This window comes from Mustelus asterias, chromosome 6, assembly GCF_964213995.1.
Source record: "Mustelus asterias chromosome 6, sMusAst1.hap1.1, whole genome shotgun sequence".
Taxonomy (NCBI): domain Eukaryota; kingdom Metazoa; phylum Chordata; class Chondrichthyes; order Carcharhiniformes; family Triakidae; genus Mustelus; species Mustelus asterias.
In genome coordinates this window covers 134,293,972-134,315,084 of record NC_135806.1, presented here as the reverse complement: position 1 = coordinate 134,315,084, position 21,113 = coordinate 134,293,972, and the positions used below count along the sequence as shown (strand labels likewise).

At 44.5% G+C, this 21,113-nt stretch overlaps 1 protein-coding gene across 5 annotated transcripts in view; it reads left to right on the top strand.

Moving 5' to 3' along the window:
* The window catches only part of clcn3 (chloride channel 3), a 159,461-nt gene that overhangs the window by 135,068 nt on the left and 3,280 nt on the right, over window positions 1-21,113 (top strand). For 2 of the 5 annotated variants that reach the window (XM_078215128.1, XM_078215129.1), the window contains 3 exons: window positions 528-926; window positions 4,359-4,575; window positions 17,337-17,412. In XM_078215128.1, the coding sequence (XP_078071254.1) occupies window positions 528-926; window positions 4,359-4,575; window positions 17,337-17,412 (692 nt within the window). Of the gene's footprint in view, window positions 1-527; window positions 927-4,358; window positions 4,576-17,336; window positions 17,413-20,757; window positions 20,881-21,113 lie in introns of those variants that run through there. The other 3 variants (XM_078215131.1, XM_078215133.1, XM_078215130.1) reach the window with 2 other exon arrangements.

Here is a 21,113-nt window from a genome sequence, read left to right as displayed (position 1 = left end):
ATTTGATCAAAAGCGAGATAAAGGGCTGTGGGAAGTGGAGTTAGGATGAGATGGAGATCAGCCGTGATCATATAAAATGGAGGAGCAGGCTCGAAGGGTTGAATTGCCTACTCTCGCTCCTAATTCCTATGTTCCTATTTAGTGCCACATTTGCGGGGGAAAGTGATGCGGATGGTTGTATTCATGTTGTATTGACTGTTTTAAAATGTAATTTATCTTTTTAATTGATGTATCGTTCACCTTTTATTTCATGCTTAATTTACATTGATTCCAATTAGCTTTAAAGTAATATTTATAAGAAGTGAAATCTTGTTGGTCATTTATGGTTTCCCCATAGGGATTGTAACTACATACAGTGAGTGATTACTGCAAAGAGTTCTCACCAGTGTGAAATTCTCCCCCTGTTCCTTACCAGAAGTGTGAAGGAGACGTACTAGCTTATTGAATGCATAATGTGATGAAATGTGGGATGGGTGGACAATGAGTGGACATATTTTTTGAATTAAATTTTTTTCTTTGTTTTATAGGTGGTGTGACACGGATGACAGTTTCCTTAGTGGTAATTGTCTTTGAGCTGACTGGTGGACTGGAGTACATTGTCCCTCTCATGGCAGCTGTAATGACCAGCAAGTGGGTTGGCGATGCATTTGGCAGGGAAGGCATCTACGAATCACACATCCGCCTGAATGGATATCCATTCCTCGATGCTAAAGAAGAGTTCACTCATACGACGCTGGCCGCAGATGTGATGCGGCCTCGGAGAAATGAGACTCCTCTTTCAGTCCTGACGCAGGATGACATGACGGTTGAAGACCTAGAAATTACGATAAATGAAACGACGTACAATGGTTTTCCCGTCATTGTATCAAAAGAATCTCAAAGACTGGTTGGATTTGCACTACGAAGAGATATAACTATTGCATTAGGTACGGGTTAATTATTCCCATGTTTCTTCAATAGTATTATGCATATTCAGTTAAATAGTGGACCTGAACTTTTTAGTTGGGAATTATGAGCTCGCTTCTCAAGAAAACCCCTTGACCTTGCCACTTCATATGGACTTGTTAGCCCCATCTTAACCTTCTCTGTCTCTGATCACTACCCCCCATTACTTTCCATCCATATCCTCTGCCATAGAATACAAGAACAGGGATGTACTTCTGAGGCTGTATGAGGTTCTGGTCAGACTCCATTTGGAGTATTGAGAGAAGTTTTGGGCCCCATATCTAAGAAAGGATGCGCTGGCCTTGGAAAGGGTCCAGAGGAGCTTCACAAGAATGATCCCTGAAATGAAGAACTTGTCGTATGAGGAACGGTTGAGAACTCTGGGTCTGTACTTGTTGGAGTTTAGAAGGATGAGGGGGGATCTTATTGAAACTTACAGGATACTGTGAGGCCTGGATAGAGTGGACGTGAAGAGAATGTTTCCACTAGTAGGAAAGACTAGAACCTGAGGGCACAATCTCAGGCTAAAGGGACGATCCTTTAAAACAGAGATGAGGAGGAATTTCTTCAGCCAGAGAGTGGTGAATCTGTGGAACTCTTTGCCGCAGAAGACTGTGGAGGCCAGGTCATTGAGTGTCTTTAAGACAGGGCTAGATAGGCTCTTGATTAATAAGGGGATCAGGGATTATGGGGAGGAAACCCACGCAGACACGGGAGAAGAACATGAAAACTCCACACAGACAGTGATCCAGATCGAGAATTGAACCTGGATCCCTGGCACTGTGAGGCAGTAGTGCTAACCACAGTGCCACCCACACTACAAGAAAAGTTGCAGGAAGGAAAATTAGAGAGGTTAAAGTGCAGAACTAAAGGAAACAACAGTGTTTTGTCACTGAAAGCAAACATACAGGTACAGTGATCAGTTAGGAAGGCATATGGTATGTTGGCCTTCAATGCAAGTAGACTCGAGTACAGGAGAAGGATGTTTCATTATATCTAGGGCTTTATTAAGACCATACCTGGAGTTTTGTGTGCAGATTTGGTCGCCTTGTGTAAAAAAGGATATACTGCTATAGAGGGTGTTTAGTGAAAATTCACCTGATTTATCCCTAGGATGGCTGGATTGTCATATCAAGAGAGATTGGGTTGACTGGAATTTAGAAGAATGAGAGGGGTCTGATTGAAATGTATAACATTCTGACAGGACTGAACAGACTGGATGGAGGAATGTTGTTTCCACTGGCTGGGATGTCTAGAACATGGGGTCTCAATATTCAGGGTAGGCCATTTTGGACTGCAATGAGGATAAACCTCTTCACTGAGCAGATGTGGAATTCTCTACCACAGGATTTTTGATTTGATTTGGCTTACTATTGTCACATGTATTAACATACAGTGAAAAGTATTGTTCCTTGCGTGCTATATAGACAAAGCATACCATTCATAGAGAAGGAAAGGAGAGAGTGCAGAATGTAGTGTTACAGAAATAGCTAGGGTGTAGAGAAAGATCAACTTAATGCAAGGTAGGTCCATTCAAAAGTCTCATGGCAGCAGGGAAGAAGCTGTTCCTGAGTCAGTTGGTGTGAGACCTGACTTTTGTACCTTTTTCCCGAAGGAAGAAGGTGGGAGAGAGAATGTCCGGGGTGCGTGGAGCCCTTAATTATGCTAGCTGCTTTTCCGAGGCAGTGGGAAGTGTAGACAGAGTCAATGGATGGGAGGCTGGTTTGCATGATGGATTGGGCTGTGGTGGCCTAGTCAGTGAATATATTTAAGAAGATTTCGATAGTCTAAAGGCATCAAGGGGAATGGGAAAATGTGGGAATATGGTATTAAGATAGAGGATCAACCATGATTATGTTTAATGGCAGAGCAGGCTCGAAGGCCCAAATGGCCTACTCCTGCTCCTATTTTCATTGTTTATATGTATCGTAAAGAAAAATGTGCAAATCTTGCAGGATGAGCAGAATAAAGTTGAGGCAAAGTTTCAAATCTAAGGAAGCTCCTCAAGAGTTACTGAAACATTCATTAAAATTTCTTAAATATTTCTGGAAAAAATACTATACTAAGAGTGCTTCTGACAATGTGGAGCATTTACTCTGTTGAGCAGTGGGATGCCTCTTTAAGTTGCAATCCTCCAAAGCAATATGTTCCTGATTACCAAGGCTTGGTCGAAGGCTGACTGATTTATTTCGAAAGGAGGAGAAGATTAGCGGTGATATTACAGGTCCTTGATTATGTTGGCTGCTTTTCCACTGCCTTGGAAAAGCAACCAGCATAATCAAGGACCCCACGCACCCCGGACATTCTCTCTTCCACCTTCTCTCGGGGGAAAAAATACAAAATTCTGAGGTCATGAACTAATCGACGCAAGAACAGCTTCATCCCTGCTGGCATTAGACTTTTGAATGGACCTACCTTATATTAAGTTGATCTTTGTCTACACGCTAGCTATGACTGTAACACTACATTCTGCACTCTTTCCTTTCCTTCTCTATGAATGGTATGCTTTGTCTGTATAGCGCGCAAGAAACAATACTTTTCACTGTATGTTAATACATGTGACAATAGTAAATCAAACCAATCTTGGGGGCGGCACAGTGGTTAGCACTGCTACTTCACAGCGCCAGGTTCCCAGGTTCAATTCCTGGATTGTGTCACTGTCTGTGTGGAGTTTATATGTTCTCCCCGCGTCTGAATGGGTTTCCTCCACGTGTTCCGGTTTCCTCCCACAGTCCAAAGATGTGCGGGTTAGGTTGTTTGGCCATGCTAAATTGATCCTAGTGTCAGGGGGACTAACAGGGTACATTTGTGGGGTTACGGGAATAGGGCCTGGGTGTATTGTGTTCGGTGCAGACTCAATGGGCTGAATGGCCTCCTTCTGCACTGTAGTGATTCTATGATTAAAATAAAAAAAGACCTTGAGGACATTCTCTCATATTCTCCAGTTAGCCCATTTTCAACATGGTTTTAGCCGCAGGCTACCATCATCTTCTAGCCAGGGATGTTTTGCAACACAGAGAAGGTCAATATAAAGTGGAAGGGAGGAGAAAATAATGCTGTTTTGCATTTTTGTTTGCAAAGGATCATGAAGCAGTTGTTCCAGACCATGACCCCCGCAGTTGATTTATTTTGGTGCAGTCAGTAAGTTCTTGATTGTTGCTGCACACTAATTGAAAAATTATCAGTACAGGTCCTGTAATCATGCTTCAATAGACTGTAAATTCTGAAGTGTAGTTAAACAGTGCAATCAGAATGCTTGCTCAATTAACCAAAAGGCCATTTCCTAGTTCCTGGCAATAGTGGGGGGAATGGGATGTGCAGTGGGAACTGGAGAAGTCACAAACAAAAATGGCACCTTTTGACTGCTATCATTATCGTTAATTTTGTGATTTTCTCTTGTCACTCTCTCTTAGAAAACGCGAGAAGAAAACAAGAAGGTATTGTCAGCAGTTCAAGGGTACACTTCACCCAACACGCTCCAACCCTTCCAGCAGACAGTCCCCGCCCACTGAAGTTGCGGAGCATTCTTGATATGAGTCCTTTCACGGTTACGGATCATACACCGATGGAGATTGTGGTGGACATCTTTCGTAAGCTGGGCCTGAGGCAGTGCCTTGTAACTCACAATGGGTAAGTTTGTCTGAATCATACCGCCAAGACAGAAAATGTGATGCATAGTTTTGGTTACAAAAGCCAGTCGGGATGTCCAAACTCGCACTGTGGTTTAATGCGCAACTTAAAAGCTACCTTCCTGTACATTTTATAAAATGGGTAGGTGCCACCTGTAGAAACAAACTAGACAACACAAGATTCTGCTAGAAATGGGGATGAAGAAGTTTCAAGCTATTTTTATATTTGAGCGGAAACCACTGAAAAGAGCGAGAACATGTCAGGCATTCCTTTTAGTTTGAAGATGCTGCAAGCTAACCTGTGGTTTTGTTTCCCCTCTGTGGATAAGTTTCTTCCACAGTGATTCACCCTCCACAAATGTATGCACAATTAGAATTTGTCACCATTCCTTTGGGCGCTCACTCCCTTCTGCAATCTGTCTAGTAGGTAATGCTCTCCCTTATTATGGTCTACAAAGCTACATTCTCTTCTGAATTAAACTGCACTCTTAGCCTTTACGGGCAGAATTTTATGCTTCCCCCGCACCCTCCACACCAAATCAGTGGATCTGTGGAAGGGAGGTGGAGGGTATGCGTTAAATTCCTCGGATGAGTTTCCTGTTGGGTTCTGCCCTGACCTCTCCACAATGCCCAAGCAGGGGCGGACGAGGCCTTGGATGGTCCGCCCACCCTTGCCCCAATTGAGGCCCTTAAGTGGAAAATGATTGACCATGCAATGGGCTTTCCCCGCCCAGTTTCCATTTTATGGAGGAGTTCTGGAATATGGGAGAAGACCCAGAAATAATCAGGTTCAGACCTTGGGCCTTTACCCTCAGGTGCCCTCCCCCACCCCACGTAAGGTCCAGTAACTGCAGAACTCTGCCATCACCAACCCTCTGACGCACGCACACACACTGTCACACACACACTTTCACATTCTCCAAGCCCTTCACCCAGTTTACTTAATAGTATGTCTTCACTTGAATCTTGATGTTGCTTGTGTGTGGGCCTTTCAGGGATAGGTAGCACATCTTGCTTTGTATCAGTACTCAGAATGGCAAGAAGATAGCCCAGTTTCTTTCCCCAGGGAAGATGAAATGTCTCCTTACTCTCATCAGCAGGGAAAAAAAAATCTATTTCATGCTCTGGATTGGTCACATCAAAATGAATGGTGGAGCAGATTCGAAGGGCCGAATGGTCTACTTTGGCTTCTATTTTCTATGTTTCCATTCTTTCTAATTATAGCTCTTTCTCACCTCCCTGCCATTTGCCACAGAAGCTGAGTTCCAAACCACTTCAGGAGATGCCTTGCTATCTCTTGATTGTCTCAGGGTCATACAGTTTAACTCTTCTGATTTTCATATATCGGGGAAAGCGAATTTAGGCACGGAGCTGTGTAGGCGGCTCCTGCAGCTGAGGAACATACAAATTAGGAACAGGAGTAAGCCCCTGGAGCCTGCTCCACCATTCAGTGAATGACGTCCACAGTGCCTGAAGGAAAGCTCTTGTCAGACTGCTGGGATTAAATCTTCTTACACAGTCTCCGCTGACACTAACAGCTGAAGGTCAAAATCAAATGGAGGCAGTCACCACCTTTTAAAGGGGTGGTTCGTAGATTACAGCTACAGCCGCTGCTTGATCTCGCAATGCGAACAATTGTAATCTCACGTTCCCTGATAAGTAAGAGACGTGCACCCTTTTGATTTCTTCTGAGCTTCAATTAAAGCAGTTTCCAAATATCAGTGAAGGGCTCCCCAGATTCTTAAAATAGCTACCAGATATTTCACCAGCAAGGAAAGAACTTGATTCTTTATTCCCTGCCTCAACAACATGCCAACTTTACGCTGACAGTTATCAGAAGTTCCACATGACCCCACCCCCTTTTTTGCATTTAAACATCATGTCTAGTTTGGATAGTCAGAAGCTTTTTCCCAGAGTGGAAGAGTCAATTACTAGGGGGAAAAGGTTTAAGGTGCGAGGGGCAAGTTTAAAGGAGATGTACGAGGCAGATTTTTTACACAGAGGGTGGTGGGTGCCTGGAACTCGCTGCCGGGGGAGGTAGTGGAAGCAGATACGATAGTGAGTTTTAAGGGGCGTCTTGACAAATACATGAATAGGATGGGAATAGAGGGATATCGTCCCCAGAAGGGTAGGGGGTTTTAGTTAAGTCGGGCAGCATGGTCGGTGCAGGCTTGGAGGGCCGAAGGGCCTGTTCCTGTGCTTTAATTTTCTTTGTTCTTTGTCTAGCATTCATTGCTTATCTCCAGTTGCTCTGACAAGGGGTTGAGCGTCTGTGATTTTCATTTTATTCATTCATGGGCTGTGGGCATCACCATCAAGGTCAGCATTTGTTACCCATCCCTAAATGCTCTTAAAGAACTGCCGCTGAGCTACCTGTGAATTGCTGCAGTTCATGTGGTGTAGGTAAACCCATGGTGCTGCAAGGCAGTGCTCCCATGTGGCACAGTGGTTAACACTGCTGCCTCCCAGCGCCAGGGACCCGGGTTCGATTCCCGGCTTGGGTCACTGTCTGTGCAGAGTTTGCACGTTCTCCCCATGTCTGCGTGGGTTTCCTCCCACAGTCTGAAAGACGTGCTGGTTAGGTGCATTGACCCGAACAGGCGCTGGAGTGTGGCAACTAGGGGAATTTCACAGTAACTTCATTGCAGTGTTAATATAAGCCCTACTTGTGACTAATAAATAAACTTGAGCTTTACTCCTTATTCTTCTAGATGGAAGTTGAGAGTTTGGGCAGTACAGCCAAGGAATCCTTCGCAAGTTCTTGCAGAGTTGGATAGTGCTGCATGCTAATGGTGGAAGGGGGTGGGTGTTTTGGCTAGTGTACGAGATGCCAATGAAGTGATAGAATCATAGAATCCCTACAGTGCAGAAGGAGGCCACTCGGCTCATCGAGTCTGCACCAACCACAATCCCACCCAGGCGCTATCCCCATAACCCCATGCATTTATCCTAGCTAATTCTACTGACACTAAGGGGCAATTTAGCATGGCCAATCCACCTAACCCGCACATCTTTGGACAGTGGGAGGAAACCGGAGCACCCGGAGGAAACCCACGCAGACACGGGGAGAATCTGCAAACGCCGCACAAACAGTGACCCAAGCCGGGAATCGAACCGGGGTCCCTGGCGCTGTGGGGCAGCAGTGCTAACCACTGTACCACCGTTTTCTGCCCTAAGGAGTCTGCCTCCTTAAGTGTTGTTGCAGCTGCAGCCAAACAGGAAAAAGGAAAGAAAAAGGAAAAAACTATTTACAGATACCTGATAGTCTTTAACAGTTTACAGATCCCTGGGTACTGCCATTCATGGTATTGCTTCCATGCAGGAAGGCTGCTTGTTGAATGTTCCCTCAACTCCTCTACCATGTGACTCTATACATCATACCGTCCGGTGCTATTCTCCAGTCCCATGTTAACCCTTGTTCTGTCAAGCACCTTTACGTTACAATGGCATGCAGGCATCACATCATGGAAGAGTATCAAGAGATATGAAAGAAAGGCAGGCAAACTGTTGAAGCACATATTGACCATGTTCTACTGAAAGATGGAACAGGAATAACGCACCCACTCCTGTTCCACCATTCCTAGAACTGTCGATAAATATAGTTTTCTTGCATATTAAGCTTTTTCAGGTTTATTTATTAGTGTCACAAGTAGGTTAACATTAACACTGCAATGAAGTTACTATGAAAATCCCCTAGTTGCCACATTCCTGCACTTGTTCGGGTACACTGAGGGAGAATTTAGCACGGCCAATGCACCTAACCAGCACGTCTTTCAGACTGTGGGAGGAAATCAGAGCACCCAGAGGAAACCCACCCAGACACGGGAAGAACGTGCATAGAAACTAGAAGCAGGAGTAGGCCATTCGGCCCTTCGAGCCTGCTCTGCCATTCATTTTGATCATGGCTGATCATCAAATTCAATATCCTGATCCCCCTCCCCCCCTTCTCCCATACCCCTTGATTTCTTTAGCCCCAAGAGCCAAATCTAATTTCTTCTTGAAATCAGACAACATTTTGGCCTCAACTACATTCTGTGGTAGTGAATTCCACACATTCACCAACTTCTAGGTGAAGAAATTTCTCCTCACCTCAGTTCTGAAAGGTTTGTCCCTTATCCTCAAACTATGACACCTAGTTCTGGACTCCCCCACCATTGGGAACATTCTTTCTGAATCTATCTTGTCTAACCCTGTTAGAATTTTATAAGTTTCTATGAGGTTCCCTCTCACTCTTCTAAACTCCAAAGAGTATAATCCTAACCGACTTAATCTCTCCTCATATGACAGACCTGCCATCCCAGGAATCAACCCGGTAAACCTTCGCTGTACTCCCTCTAAAGCAAGGACATCCTTCCTTAGATAAAGACACCAAAACTGCACATAATACTCCAGGTGCGGCCTCACCAATGCCCTATACAATTGCAGCAGAACATCCCCATCCCTATACTCAAATCCTCTTGCTATGAAGGCCAACATACCATTTGCCTTCTCTACTGTCTGCTGTACCTGCGGTCTTACTTTCAGCGACTGATGCACAAGGACTCCAAGGTCTTGTTGAGTATCCACCTCTCTCAATTTACACATTCAAGTAATAATCTGCCTTCCTATTATTGTGATCAAAGTGGATAACCTCACATGCAGGCTCCGCACAGACAGTGGCCCAAGCCAGGAATCGAACCTGGGTCCCTGGCGCTGTGAGGCAGCAGTGCTAACCACTGTGCCGCTCATATGTATGTTTCCTTCTGTAAGGCAGACAGTACCATCAAATGCAGTATTTCATCTCGGACAAGTGAACCTCATGGATGCAAAGTGCAAGAAAGACACACATTGGACATGACAAATATTTGCACCATAGAGACAGTTGACATTTTACAAGACTGACTAGAAGCAACTCAGGTACAAAAGAAAATCTCATTGTGCATATTCAGACTAATACTTAGCATCTTTGGAAATCAGAAAACTCAGTCTCCCGTAACAAGTAAATTTTCTGTTTGAAGAACTACCTGGTCAGCCGATTCAGAGAAGCAGAAATTGAGAGATAGGTAATACTGCACTGCAGTAGCTGAAACTACACTGCAGCATAGCTTTAATCATACAGCCTTGTGCAGTATACTGAAAGTCCATTTTAATTCAGTGCAAGTTCAATTAGATAGCATTGCTGGGGACACTCCAGTTTTTTTGTCAAAGTAACTAACATTGATTGGCCTTTGTAAGATTGGCCTTCGAATCAATTTGGCGATGCCCCAGATCGTGCATAGGATACAAGTCTAAGAAAGGTTGTGATAATCTTTAATTGACTCATCCTCTTCATGGAAACTGATACTTAGTCATCCTGAAATGCCTATCCAGTTCTCCCTTCCATGCGCCGTACTTCCACTACCTCTGCGTGCTCTATTTCGTACATTCATCACCTTCTGCGTAGAGTAGTTAAATTTAAACAGCCTGAGAATCTCCTCAAAGCTGGAGTCATATTTTGTTGATAGCACCTCTGTTATAAAACACAATGCCCTCTGACTCATCGTCAGCAGTGCTGTGGGAGATCTGTGAATAGATATGCAATCCAATGATATGAGTTTTACAGGATAACAACAGCTGTATGTGATGTGATCGTACTGTAGAGGGTGCAGAGGAAAGGCTGTTGCCTGGGATGGAGCATTTGAGCTGTGAAGAGATGCTTAGGTTGTTTTGTTTGGAGCAGGGAAGGCTGAGGGGAGACCTGATTGAGGTGAATAAAATTATGAAAGGCATGGACAGGGTGGATATGAAGCAGTTGTTCCCCTTAGTTGAAGGGTCAATATTTTTTAAGTTTAAGTCTATTTATTAGTGTCACAAGTAGGCTTACATGTGAAAATCCCCTAGTCACCACACTCCGGCACATGTTCAGGTACACTAAGGAGGAATTCAGCATAGCCAATGCACCCTAACCAGCACGACTTTGGAGTGTGGGAGGAAACCGGAGCACCCGGAGGAAACCCACGTCGACGCAGTGAGAACGTGCAGACTCTGCACAGACAGTGACCTGAGCCGGGAATCGAACTCGGACCCCTGGCACTGTGGGGCAGCAGTGTTAACCACTGTGCCACCGGGCTGCCCACAACGAGGGGGCATAATTTAAAAATGAAGCGCAGGACGTTTAGAAGGGATTTGAAGGAGGATTTTTTTTCACTTAAAGGGTGGTGGGAGTCTGGAATACACTACACTGCCTGGGAGGGGAGTAGAGGCAGCAAAGCTCACAACCTTTATAATTAACAAGGATGAGCGCTTGAAATGTCATAACATTCAAGTCTATGGGCCAAGTGCTGGGAAGTGGGATTAGTGTAGATTTAGTTTAGTTTTTGTCAGTGCAGACTTGATGGGCCGAAGGGCCTCTTCTACACTGTAACATCTAACTATGACTGTTAAAACTCACTTTTCCACAAAAGAAAACCTCCCAGAAAATATTACATTCGATTCAAGTCATTTTAATTACCTGAATAAATTTGGCAATGTCTGTCATAAATGACTCAGACTAGATCCAAATTTCTGAAAGGCTTGTATTTCTTTGTTACCTCATTCACTGCTGTCCCTGCGTTTATGCATCCCTGGTGTCGATTGGGACAGTGGAAGGTAAACCAGTGGATCTTAGCTTTTTTTTTTGTACATTTGTTCATCAAGTTCCTACATTTCATCTTCAGCTGGGAGAATCTGCTGTTCTCTGCTCAAGCTGTTCCAAAATTGTTGAAGTGGGCGAAGGAGATAATACTGCCAACATGCTGACACTAAAGTGGGGGGAGTTTTGCTTTCTCTCTCGCTATCCCTCTTTCTCTCTGTTCATTCTCCGTAAAATAAAAATCTCTCCACCTTTTTTTCACAACCTCATTAATTTAAGCCTACTTGTGACACTCATAAATGAACAAAAAGAGAAAATGCTGGAAAATCTCAGCAGATCTGGCAGCATCTGTAAGGAGAGAAAAGAGCTGACGTTTCGAGTCCAGATGACCCTTTGTCAAAGCCAAAGTTAAATAAACAAACTTGTGTCTACTGTCACACTAGAATGGTAGAATCCTCGCAGTGCAGAAGGGTCTGCACCAACTCTCTGACAGACCCTGTCCCCATTTGCCATGGCCAATCCCCCTAACCTACACATCTTTGGAGTGTGGGAGGAGACCGGAGCACCCGGAGGATACACACGCAGACGTGAGGGGAATGTACAAACTCCACGTAGACAGTCAGCCAAGGCTGGAATCGAACCCGAGTCCCTGACGCTGTGAGGTAGCAGCGCTATCCACTGTGCCACCGTGCCACCCAGATTAGTAAAGATAGGAATTGGAGCCTCTAGATGTCGTTGACTACTTAGGAAGCGTATTGTAGATTTCTGGTTGTTGAAAAAAAGACACTTTTAATGTGATGCTAGTTGTTATTTTTGCAATCTCTTGGTGTGAGCACCATCTGCTGACTGAGTTGCATGCAGCGTTGCCTCTGTGATGACAGTACCTCAGTAGCGGATTAGGTCATTTGCCTATGTTTCACGTTGTGTGTCAAAGCAAGTTATTGCATAAGAGTGACTATAGCAGCCAAGCACATCACATTCCTTCACAAGTAAGCTGTCGTAAAGGTTTTTGAAAGAACCTGATGGTCCGTTCCTAAAATATTTCTGTGTCTCTCCCTGAGAATGAAACCCCAGGTCTGACTCATGACGCAGTTCATTCTGTGCAAAAGGATGGCACGGTGGCACAGTGGTTGGCACTGCTGCCTCACAGCGCTAGGGACCCGGGTTCAATTCCTGCCTCGGGTCACTGTCTGTGTGGAGTCTGCACATTCTCCCCATGTTTGCGTGGGTTTCCTCCAGGTGCTCCGGTTTCCTCCAGTAGTCCAAAGATGTGTGGGTTAGGTTGATTGGCCATGCTAGGTTGACCCTAGTGTCGGGGGGATTAGTGAGGGTAAATGTGTGGGGTTGTGGGGATAGGGCCTGGGTGGGATTGTGGTTGGTACAGACTCGATGGGCCAAACGGCCTCCTTCTGTACTGTAGGGATTCTATGATTCTAAAGAGGCACTGCAGACCTCCGCTCCAGATCCCAAATGAGGTGCCAAAGAGACGCTGCTGCTAAAAAGGGCCATCCAGTCAAGGTGCCTTTGGGAATGTTAGATCTTTGAAAACTTATGTTTATCCATTTATATCTTAAAAATCATGAGGAACTTTGCACTTCAGCCTCAGCCATTGATAATCTAAAATAAGTATGGTTTGTATTTAGGAGCCTTTACAAGTAAGAAACACCTTTCATAAACAATGCCATCAGTTTTATTTTATTTGGCATTGTGGTGAGATTGAAATGATTGTGAAATTAATTAAATTAAAAGGCTCAGAAGGTCAGGCAGCATCTGTGGAGAGAAATAGTTCATGTTTCAGGCTGATTGGACTTTCATCATATATGAGCCTCTGATGAAAAGTCATCTTGAAGTCAGTGGGAATCAGGGGAAAAACTCTCTGCTGATTATCGTTATACCTAGCATGAAGGAAGATGGTTGTGGTTTTTGGGGGTCGGTCATCTCAGTTCCAGGACATCACTGCAGGAGTTCCTCAGGTGAATGTCCTCGGCCCAACTAGCTGCTTCATCAATGACTTTCCTCCCAACATAAGGTCAGAAGTGGGGATGTTTGCTGATGACTGCACGATGTTCAGCATCATTCGCGACTCCTCAGATACTGACGCAGTTCTTGTCCAAATGGAGCAGGACTTGGACAATATCCAGGCTCAGGCTGACAAGTGGCAAGTACCATTCGCACCACACAAGTGCCAGGCAATAACCATCTCCAACAAGAGAGAATCTAACCATCACCCTTTGATATTCAATGGCATTAGCATCACCGAATCCCCCACTATCAACATCCTGGGGGTGAATGTGACCAGAAACTGAACTGAATTTGCCACGTAAATGCTATGGCTACAAGAACAGGTCAAAGGCTAGGAATTCTGTGGTGCACAACTCTCCTCCTGACTCCCCAAACCTGTCCACCAACTATAGAGCACATGTCAGGAGTGTGATGGAATATTCTCCACTTTCCACTTGCCTGGATGAGTGCAGCTCCAACAACACACGATGAGCTCAACACCATCCAGAACAAACAAACCTGCTTGATTGACATCCCATCTACAAATACCCAATCCCTCCACCACTGATGCACAGTAAAGTAAAAGTAAAGAAAAGTTTGTTTATTAGTCACAAGTAAGGCTTACATAACACCGCAATGAAGTTCTGTGAAATTCCCCTAGTCACCACACCCTGGCACCTGTTCAGGTCAATGCATCTAACCAGCATGTCTTTTGGACTGTGGGAGAAAACCGGAGCACCCGGAGGAAACCCACGCAGACACAGGGAGAACGTGCAAACTCTACACAGACAGTTACCCAAACTGGGAATCGAAGGTCCCTGGCGCTGTGAGGCAGCAGTGCTAGGCGCTGTGTCACCATGCCACCGAATAGGGGTAGCAGTGTCATTTCTGGAACTTACCAAATCTCCTTAGACAGCAACTTCCAAATCCACGACCATCACAATTTAGAAGGCCAGACCAGCAGGTGCATGGGAGAACCATCCCATGCAAGTTCCCCTCCAAGCCACACATCATCCTGACTTAAAACTATATTACTGTTTCTTCACAGTCACTGGGCTAAAATCCTGGAATCCCCTCCCTAACAGCATTGTGGGTGTACCTACACCACTGACTGCAGCGGTTCAAGAAGGCAGCTCACCAGCACTTTCTTAAGGGCAATTTGGGATGCATCTTCATATCTACATACAGTTATATCTATAGTGAGAGAGATTGAAAAGAAACAGAGAATGACCTTCATAGTATGATGTGAACTTAGAGAATCATACAGTGCAGAAGAAGCCCTTCGGCCCATCATGTTTGCACTGACACGCGAGAAACACCTGACCTCCCACCTAATCCCATTTACCAGCACTTGGCCCATAGCCTTGAAAGTTATGTTGTGCCAATTGCTCATCCAGGTACTTTTTAAAGGATGTGAGGCATCCCGCCTCCACCACCCTCCCAGGCAGCGCATTCCAGACCATCACCACTCTCTGGGTAAAAAAGCTTTCCCGCACATTCCCCCTAAACCTCCTGCCCCTCACCTTGAACCTATGTCCCCTCGTGACAGACTCTTCAACTAAGGGGAACAGCTGCTCCTGATCCATTCCGTCCATGACCCTCATAATCTTGTACACAAAAAAAATCTAACTTAGAAATGGTAAATAGCAAAGCCTGGTGCTGTTAAAGAATCTTTACTGTATTGTGGTCGCAATTGGCAAAGGAGGGGATGCAGCCCTGGATCGGAGTAGGGTTAAACTAGAGGAATTAAGGCAAAAAGCAGAATCCTGCAGATAAGCTTTAAAGAGACTATTGAAGTGGAGAGCAGATACAGAATTGGGAATAGCATTCTTGGGTGTAGGTGGCAAGATGAATCACTCACAGTGCGGGGTTGGATGATGGGCAGCAAAGCAGAATCCAAACAGGGGAATGCACGATTTGGGGGCACAGGGCTGGAGGTTGGATGGAGCAAATTCACAGAGGGATTTGATGGTGAGAGTTTTGAATTCTATGTGTTGGGGCTGCAAAGCTGTTGAGCACGGGACAACAGGGGTATATGTCATTCCAGTATTCTCTCATACACTTTAAGAAACAAATTTTTTCAAATAATGCAAAAAGATCTGTAGCACATGTGGGGGCAGTTTTAACCTAAACTGCTAATTGAGAAACTGCTGAAATTGGCTTTTGCACCTCCGCCTGGTGTAACTATTTCTTTATTCATTTGTGGGACATGGGCGTCGCTGGCTGGCCAGCATTTATTGCCCATCTCTAGTTGCCCAAAGGCAGTTGAGAGTCAACCACATTGCTGGGGCTCTGGAGTCGCATGTTGGCCAGACCAGTTAAGGACGGCAGATTTCCTTCCCTAAAGGACATTAGTGAACCAGATGGGTTTTCCCGGCAATTGACAATGGTTTAATGGTCATCATTAGATTCTTCATTCCAGATACTTTTAATTGAATTTAGATTCCACCATCTGCCGTGGCGGGATTTGAACGCGGGTTCCCCAGAACATTAGCTGAGTTTCTGGATTAATAGCCTGCCGATAATACCACTAGGCCTTCCCCTCCCCATTAGGGAAAGGCAATTAATGTTCTGCCCAGCCAGCGATGTCATGTCCTGTAAATGAATTTTTAAAAACTTTAAACCAATTGAATACTTTGGAAGGATGGGCAATGTGGTATTGTTCTTGTAGTGTACGTGATGAAGGATTGGTTCTTCATTCATTTTAAATGCTCTTGAAGCTGATCTCTTCAAGAGTATTTCGGCCGAGTGACTATTTCCTGTCAATAACTCTTCTCATCTTTTAATAATACTTTCAGGAGCAGTTGCGGTGAGCTTTAATCTGGTGAATAAAAAAGATCAATCGTTGCTTTGGTGATTTTTTCCTTTCTGATTTTTGGCGTTTTCTGTCAGCTTTTCATCCACTGTTGCCTTTCTCTGTTGATGGGTGGCCGAGAATCTGCTACATGATTTCTGGAGCTGCGGACAGCTGTCAGGAGATCTGCGAGGGGCAGCCCAGAATGACTCGCTCTCCTGTGATCGCCTGCCCCACTGTCCTACCACCACCCTGCTTCTGGTGAAGTGACTGTCATTTTTCCAGGGCCTGATTGCTTCCCCTAACAGTATTGTTGCCATCGGTGATCTTGCATTGTCTGGGGAGTTGTGCGAATACGTCTATGTTCTTTCAATCTGTGTCTCTGAGCTGCTTGCACTTGTGTCATGCTGTTCTTGGGAGAACCATTCAACGCAATGCTATAAATTCACTTCTTTTGACTAACCAATGCGGGTTCTCATTTCCATATGCTGCAGGTGTAACTGAATGGCCAGCTCTAACTCCTTCAGTTTTTTAGACAGTCTGTGTCCCCTGTTCAGTCCAAGAGTGCTAACACTGCTATCGTTTATCAACTAGGAAGGGGGGAGAATTATGATAATGACTTTCCAAAACAAACGTCAATAAGCCTGTATAAATCTTAAGTAAAACAATGTTAATACACAACTGAGATTAAAATTTTTAGTGAGAAGCTCCAAAGGTAATGTCCACATTTCTCCACACCGCCCTCTCCCTTATTTTTAAGAAGTTTCACCTCAGATAGTCTGTGTTTCCCATCCAGTATACTTAGCTCACTTAACATAGCACATTAATGTCGTCAGAAAAGATGGTGACCACTGAAGTGAGATTTGATAAATAATGCCTTAAATTGCACCGTGTGGATAATAGCTTACAGACATTTAATGCATTCACATATTATTAACTGAGAGGTAGTTAGTGTACTAGGTGTTACACTGCAGCATAACTCCAAAGGTTGATGGAATGACACTCTCAAGGTTAAGACGCGAAGACTACAACACTGTAACTGATGTAACATCAATAGTGGAACCATATCCTATAAGCCGAATCACCGTAACCATTATGAATTAATAAGACACAGCTATCAATTTCTATTGACCAAGAGGGGAGGGGGTGGCGGGGGTGGGGGGGGGGGGGGGGGGGTGGCTTTATGCTTAATTCAAAAGGTTTAAAAGTGCACAGAGGCGGTTATTTTTCTTTTTAGCTTTTATGCATTTCATTTGCTGCATTTATGTTGTGCAATTTACTCTGAATTATTTTCTGCTGCCTATTTTCTGCTGTACAAACATGATTTGCTTCTTTTTATTGCAAAACGCAGTCATTAGCATAACATGGTCTGTTGCAGGAATGTCTTGGGGATCATCACAAAGAAGAACATATTAGAACACCTCGAGCAACTAAAACAGCACGTCGAACCATTGGTGATTAGTCATGGCAGATCTGCTAATTAGAGGAGTAAACTATTTGTTTAAAAAAAACTGCAGTGAGAGGAAGCATGAAACCTGTGATATGAAAACTATTGAAAGTCCAACTTACTCAGAATTCCTTTGTATACGGGAGTGGCTGAGATGATAGTTGACTACAAAACTGGAACTATAGTCTTGTCGAAACAGTGTTGCTGTGAAGAAGTCTTTGTCTGATTTTTTTTTTATATGCTCCCTGATAAAGTTATTGAATGTGCTGAAACTTCCTCCAACTAAATGGTGAGAAGAACAAGGCCATTGTCTTTGGTCCCTGGCACTAAGTTTCATTCCCTGACCACTGACTGAAGCTGAGCCAGACCCAACCTCAACCCTGGTTTGTGCTTGACACCAAGACGAGTTTCCAACTACCTATCTGCCACGTCTCTAAAGCTGTCCATTTCCTACTGCGTAATGTTGTCCAACATCCCGATCCTGTTTCACCTGCTGGAAACCCTCATCCATGCCTTTCTTTCTAGACTTGACAATCTCCTGAGGCTGGCCTTCTATCTTCCACCTTGCATAAATTTATGTTCATAAAAAAACTCTGATGCCATATCTTTACCTGCCCTTGATTCTTGTTTACCTGTCTTTCTTGTTCCTGCTGACCCACACTGACTCCAGGTCAAACAATTCAATTTTAACCAAACCACCACCACCACCCCGCGCCCGGTTCTCAAGCCCATCCACAGCCTCGCCTCCACCTGTCTCTATCACCACCTCCAGTCCTACAAGCCCTCGAGATCTCTTGTGTTCCTCTAATTCCTTTGCATATCCTCTATTTTAACGTCACTACCATTGGCGGCCGTGCTTTCAACTGCTTTTGCTCTGGGTGCTAAAATTCCTTCCTCCGTCTCTCTACCTCGCTTTCTCTCTCTTTAAGATGTTCCTCAACACCTGCCTCTTTGACGAAGCTTTCGGTCGTCTGTCCTGATATCTCCTCCTTGGTGTCCAAAACGATTTTATGGTTCTCACTCTTGCTGATCGCCTTGGAGTGTTTTGTTGTGTTATAGGTGCTTTTTAAATGAAAACTTTTGGTAGATTAAATCTCCCGACTATCAGTGACTTTTTATTACCAGCTGAGAAGGTTTGTGGGGTACAAACTGTTTGCTCTTTTTTTTCTCCTTGTCACATGCTTTAAATGAACCCATAAGACCATGAGACATTAGGCCACTCGACCCGTCGAGTCTGCTCCGTCATTCAATCATGGCTGATATTTTTCTCATCCCCATTCTCCTGCCTTTTCCCAGTTTGACTGTGTGTGCTAATTGTTCATTGCACCGTTTGTCTGACCAGTGCTGCAACAAAAGGAAAGCAAGTAACTAGATGGAAGTGTCCATGGCTCTTGATTTTCTGCAGTGCAACCTCTTTTGATTTATAAGTGTATATATTTTAACACTGGTTTATTGACAACTGAAAGATGCTTTTTTCTTCAGAGGGCTGACACAGCAAGGTTAATTTAATGGCATACTACTTCCTCTTTGCTGCAAGTAGAAGGTCTCAGAATCAATTGTAAATCTTATTTTAAATTCATTCTTGCATTGCTGGAAAGGTCAGCATTGATTGCACATCCCTAGTTAGCTCCTTGAAATGGTGGTGGTGGACTAGCTTCTTGAAGAGCTGGTGGTCTGTGCTGAGTTATGGGTAGAAGGAGGCACGGGTTTTCTCTGAATCAGGGATCAATTTTCCAGAGTATCCTTTCCTTTATTGGCCTCAAATATTTTCTCTCTTTTTCTTCTTTTGTCACTTTCGGGGCATGACTAATAAGGAAGGAGGAGACTGGGAGAGAGCTGGTTGAAAGTATTTTGTCATGATGCTCTAGCCATCATGATGCAGAGCAGGCTTGATGACCAGCAGATCTTTTGCTCGCCCATACGTAACATATCCACATTCCTATCGCCTTGCAAATGCATCAAAGCAGTCTAGTAAATCAGCGTGCTGATGCCTGATCATCCGAGCACACTGCCCTGAAGCTCCAGCTCAATGCTGAAATTCTCCAAATGACTTCTGAGTGGAAGAAACACCTTTAGTGCCTTCATGAGTGCACATGTTGGATAATACGATCAGTTTTAACCTAACTTGCCAGGTAGGGAACCCACAGGATTGGGTGGAAGGCTATTTCTGCACCCAGTACAATATCATTATCCCTGATGTGGAGATGCAGGCATTGGACTGGGGTGGGCACAGTAAGAAGTCTCACACCACCAGGTTAAAGTCCAACAGGATTATTTGGAATCACGGGTTTTCGGAGTGCTGCTCCTTTAACAGGTGAGTCGCCTGATGAAGGGGCAGTGCTCCAAAAGCTCGTGATTCCAAATAAACCTGTTGGGCTTTAATCTGGTGTTGTGAGACTTCTTACTAATATCGCACTCCATTGACTTTGTTGAAGGGTAAACTCGGGCGGGAGGTTAAAGTCAACATTGCGCCCAATCCGTTAGTTGCCTGAAGCTTAGGTTAGGTTAAAATTGCTCCACTTTGCTCTTCAACTGAGTTTGTGACTCGGTCATTTGGTCATAATCCATCTTCGGATGTGTGCATTTCCTGGCACCCTGTAATTACTGGCAGTCAACATGCACGTGATTCCACGAGTGGAGATCGGAGCTGTCTGTCTCCAGAGCAAGAGTTCAGCATTTCCCAGGTGTGATTGAAAAGGCCAGGTTGTGGGTGTCTGTTCCAGCACCAATGTAGGAAAGCTGCAGGTAGATCCACTTTGCTCTCGTGACTTTTCTTTCTTCTACACCCAACTGCCTATATTGTCCCAGTTCACCGCCCAATCCATTTGTTAACCAATGAGCGGTGCAGTGCACTAGCAACTGGCCTAATCTTTGGGTGCTGATGATGCCCACCTTCAACTAAGGTCCCTCACCACTGTAAATCATTAACCTGACCCTGCAGACCATCATGTCTTGGTTGTCTTTTAAATTATTTTATACAATTTACAGCTCAGAAGCAGGCCATTTGTCCCTGATGATAGTCTACTCGGTCGTTCATGCTCCACACAAGCAGAGAATGCAATATTTTGTCAAAAATCTGAGCAAGTAATGAGAGCACAAACATGGCAGTGTATGCATGTGGCTGGGAGTGCCACAGGGAAAACCGTTATTGTAAATCTGTGCATTTATTTATTAATTGTGCACAATGCTTTTTTTTTTAACAAGTTATAAAATTCTGGCTAGTATTCATACATTGTGATTAAACTGATTTCGCTGTTAAACTTTAAAATCTTTTTTTTGGGGTATTTTGCCTCTCATGCCTTTGTCACTTTACAAATGTAGTTGCATGCACATTATGCTTTATGCTTTATAGCTGACAGTCGAGACTCCTACAGTGTAAGAACCTGTTCAGCTCATAGCCAGCACCTACCAGTTTGTTTGGTGTTTTGCACTGGAATTTGGTACGTATCAAGCATTGACTCCCCCCCCCACCCCCAACCCACCCACCCACCCCCCCCGCCAGGTTTAGGCACCTATGATTTGCTTCTGCCAAATGTAACCTAATCCGACTAGTTGTAGGAATAATCAGTGCAGTATCTCCCCCTCCTCACCCCATATCCAAAGGTGCTTCATGCTAAATTTGTTCATAATTCACGTTTCATGCATCCTGCAGCTGTTAGATTACTAACCAGATCGATAGGGGTTGCGGCCCAGTTTCCCCCCCCACCC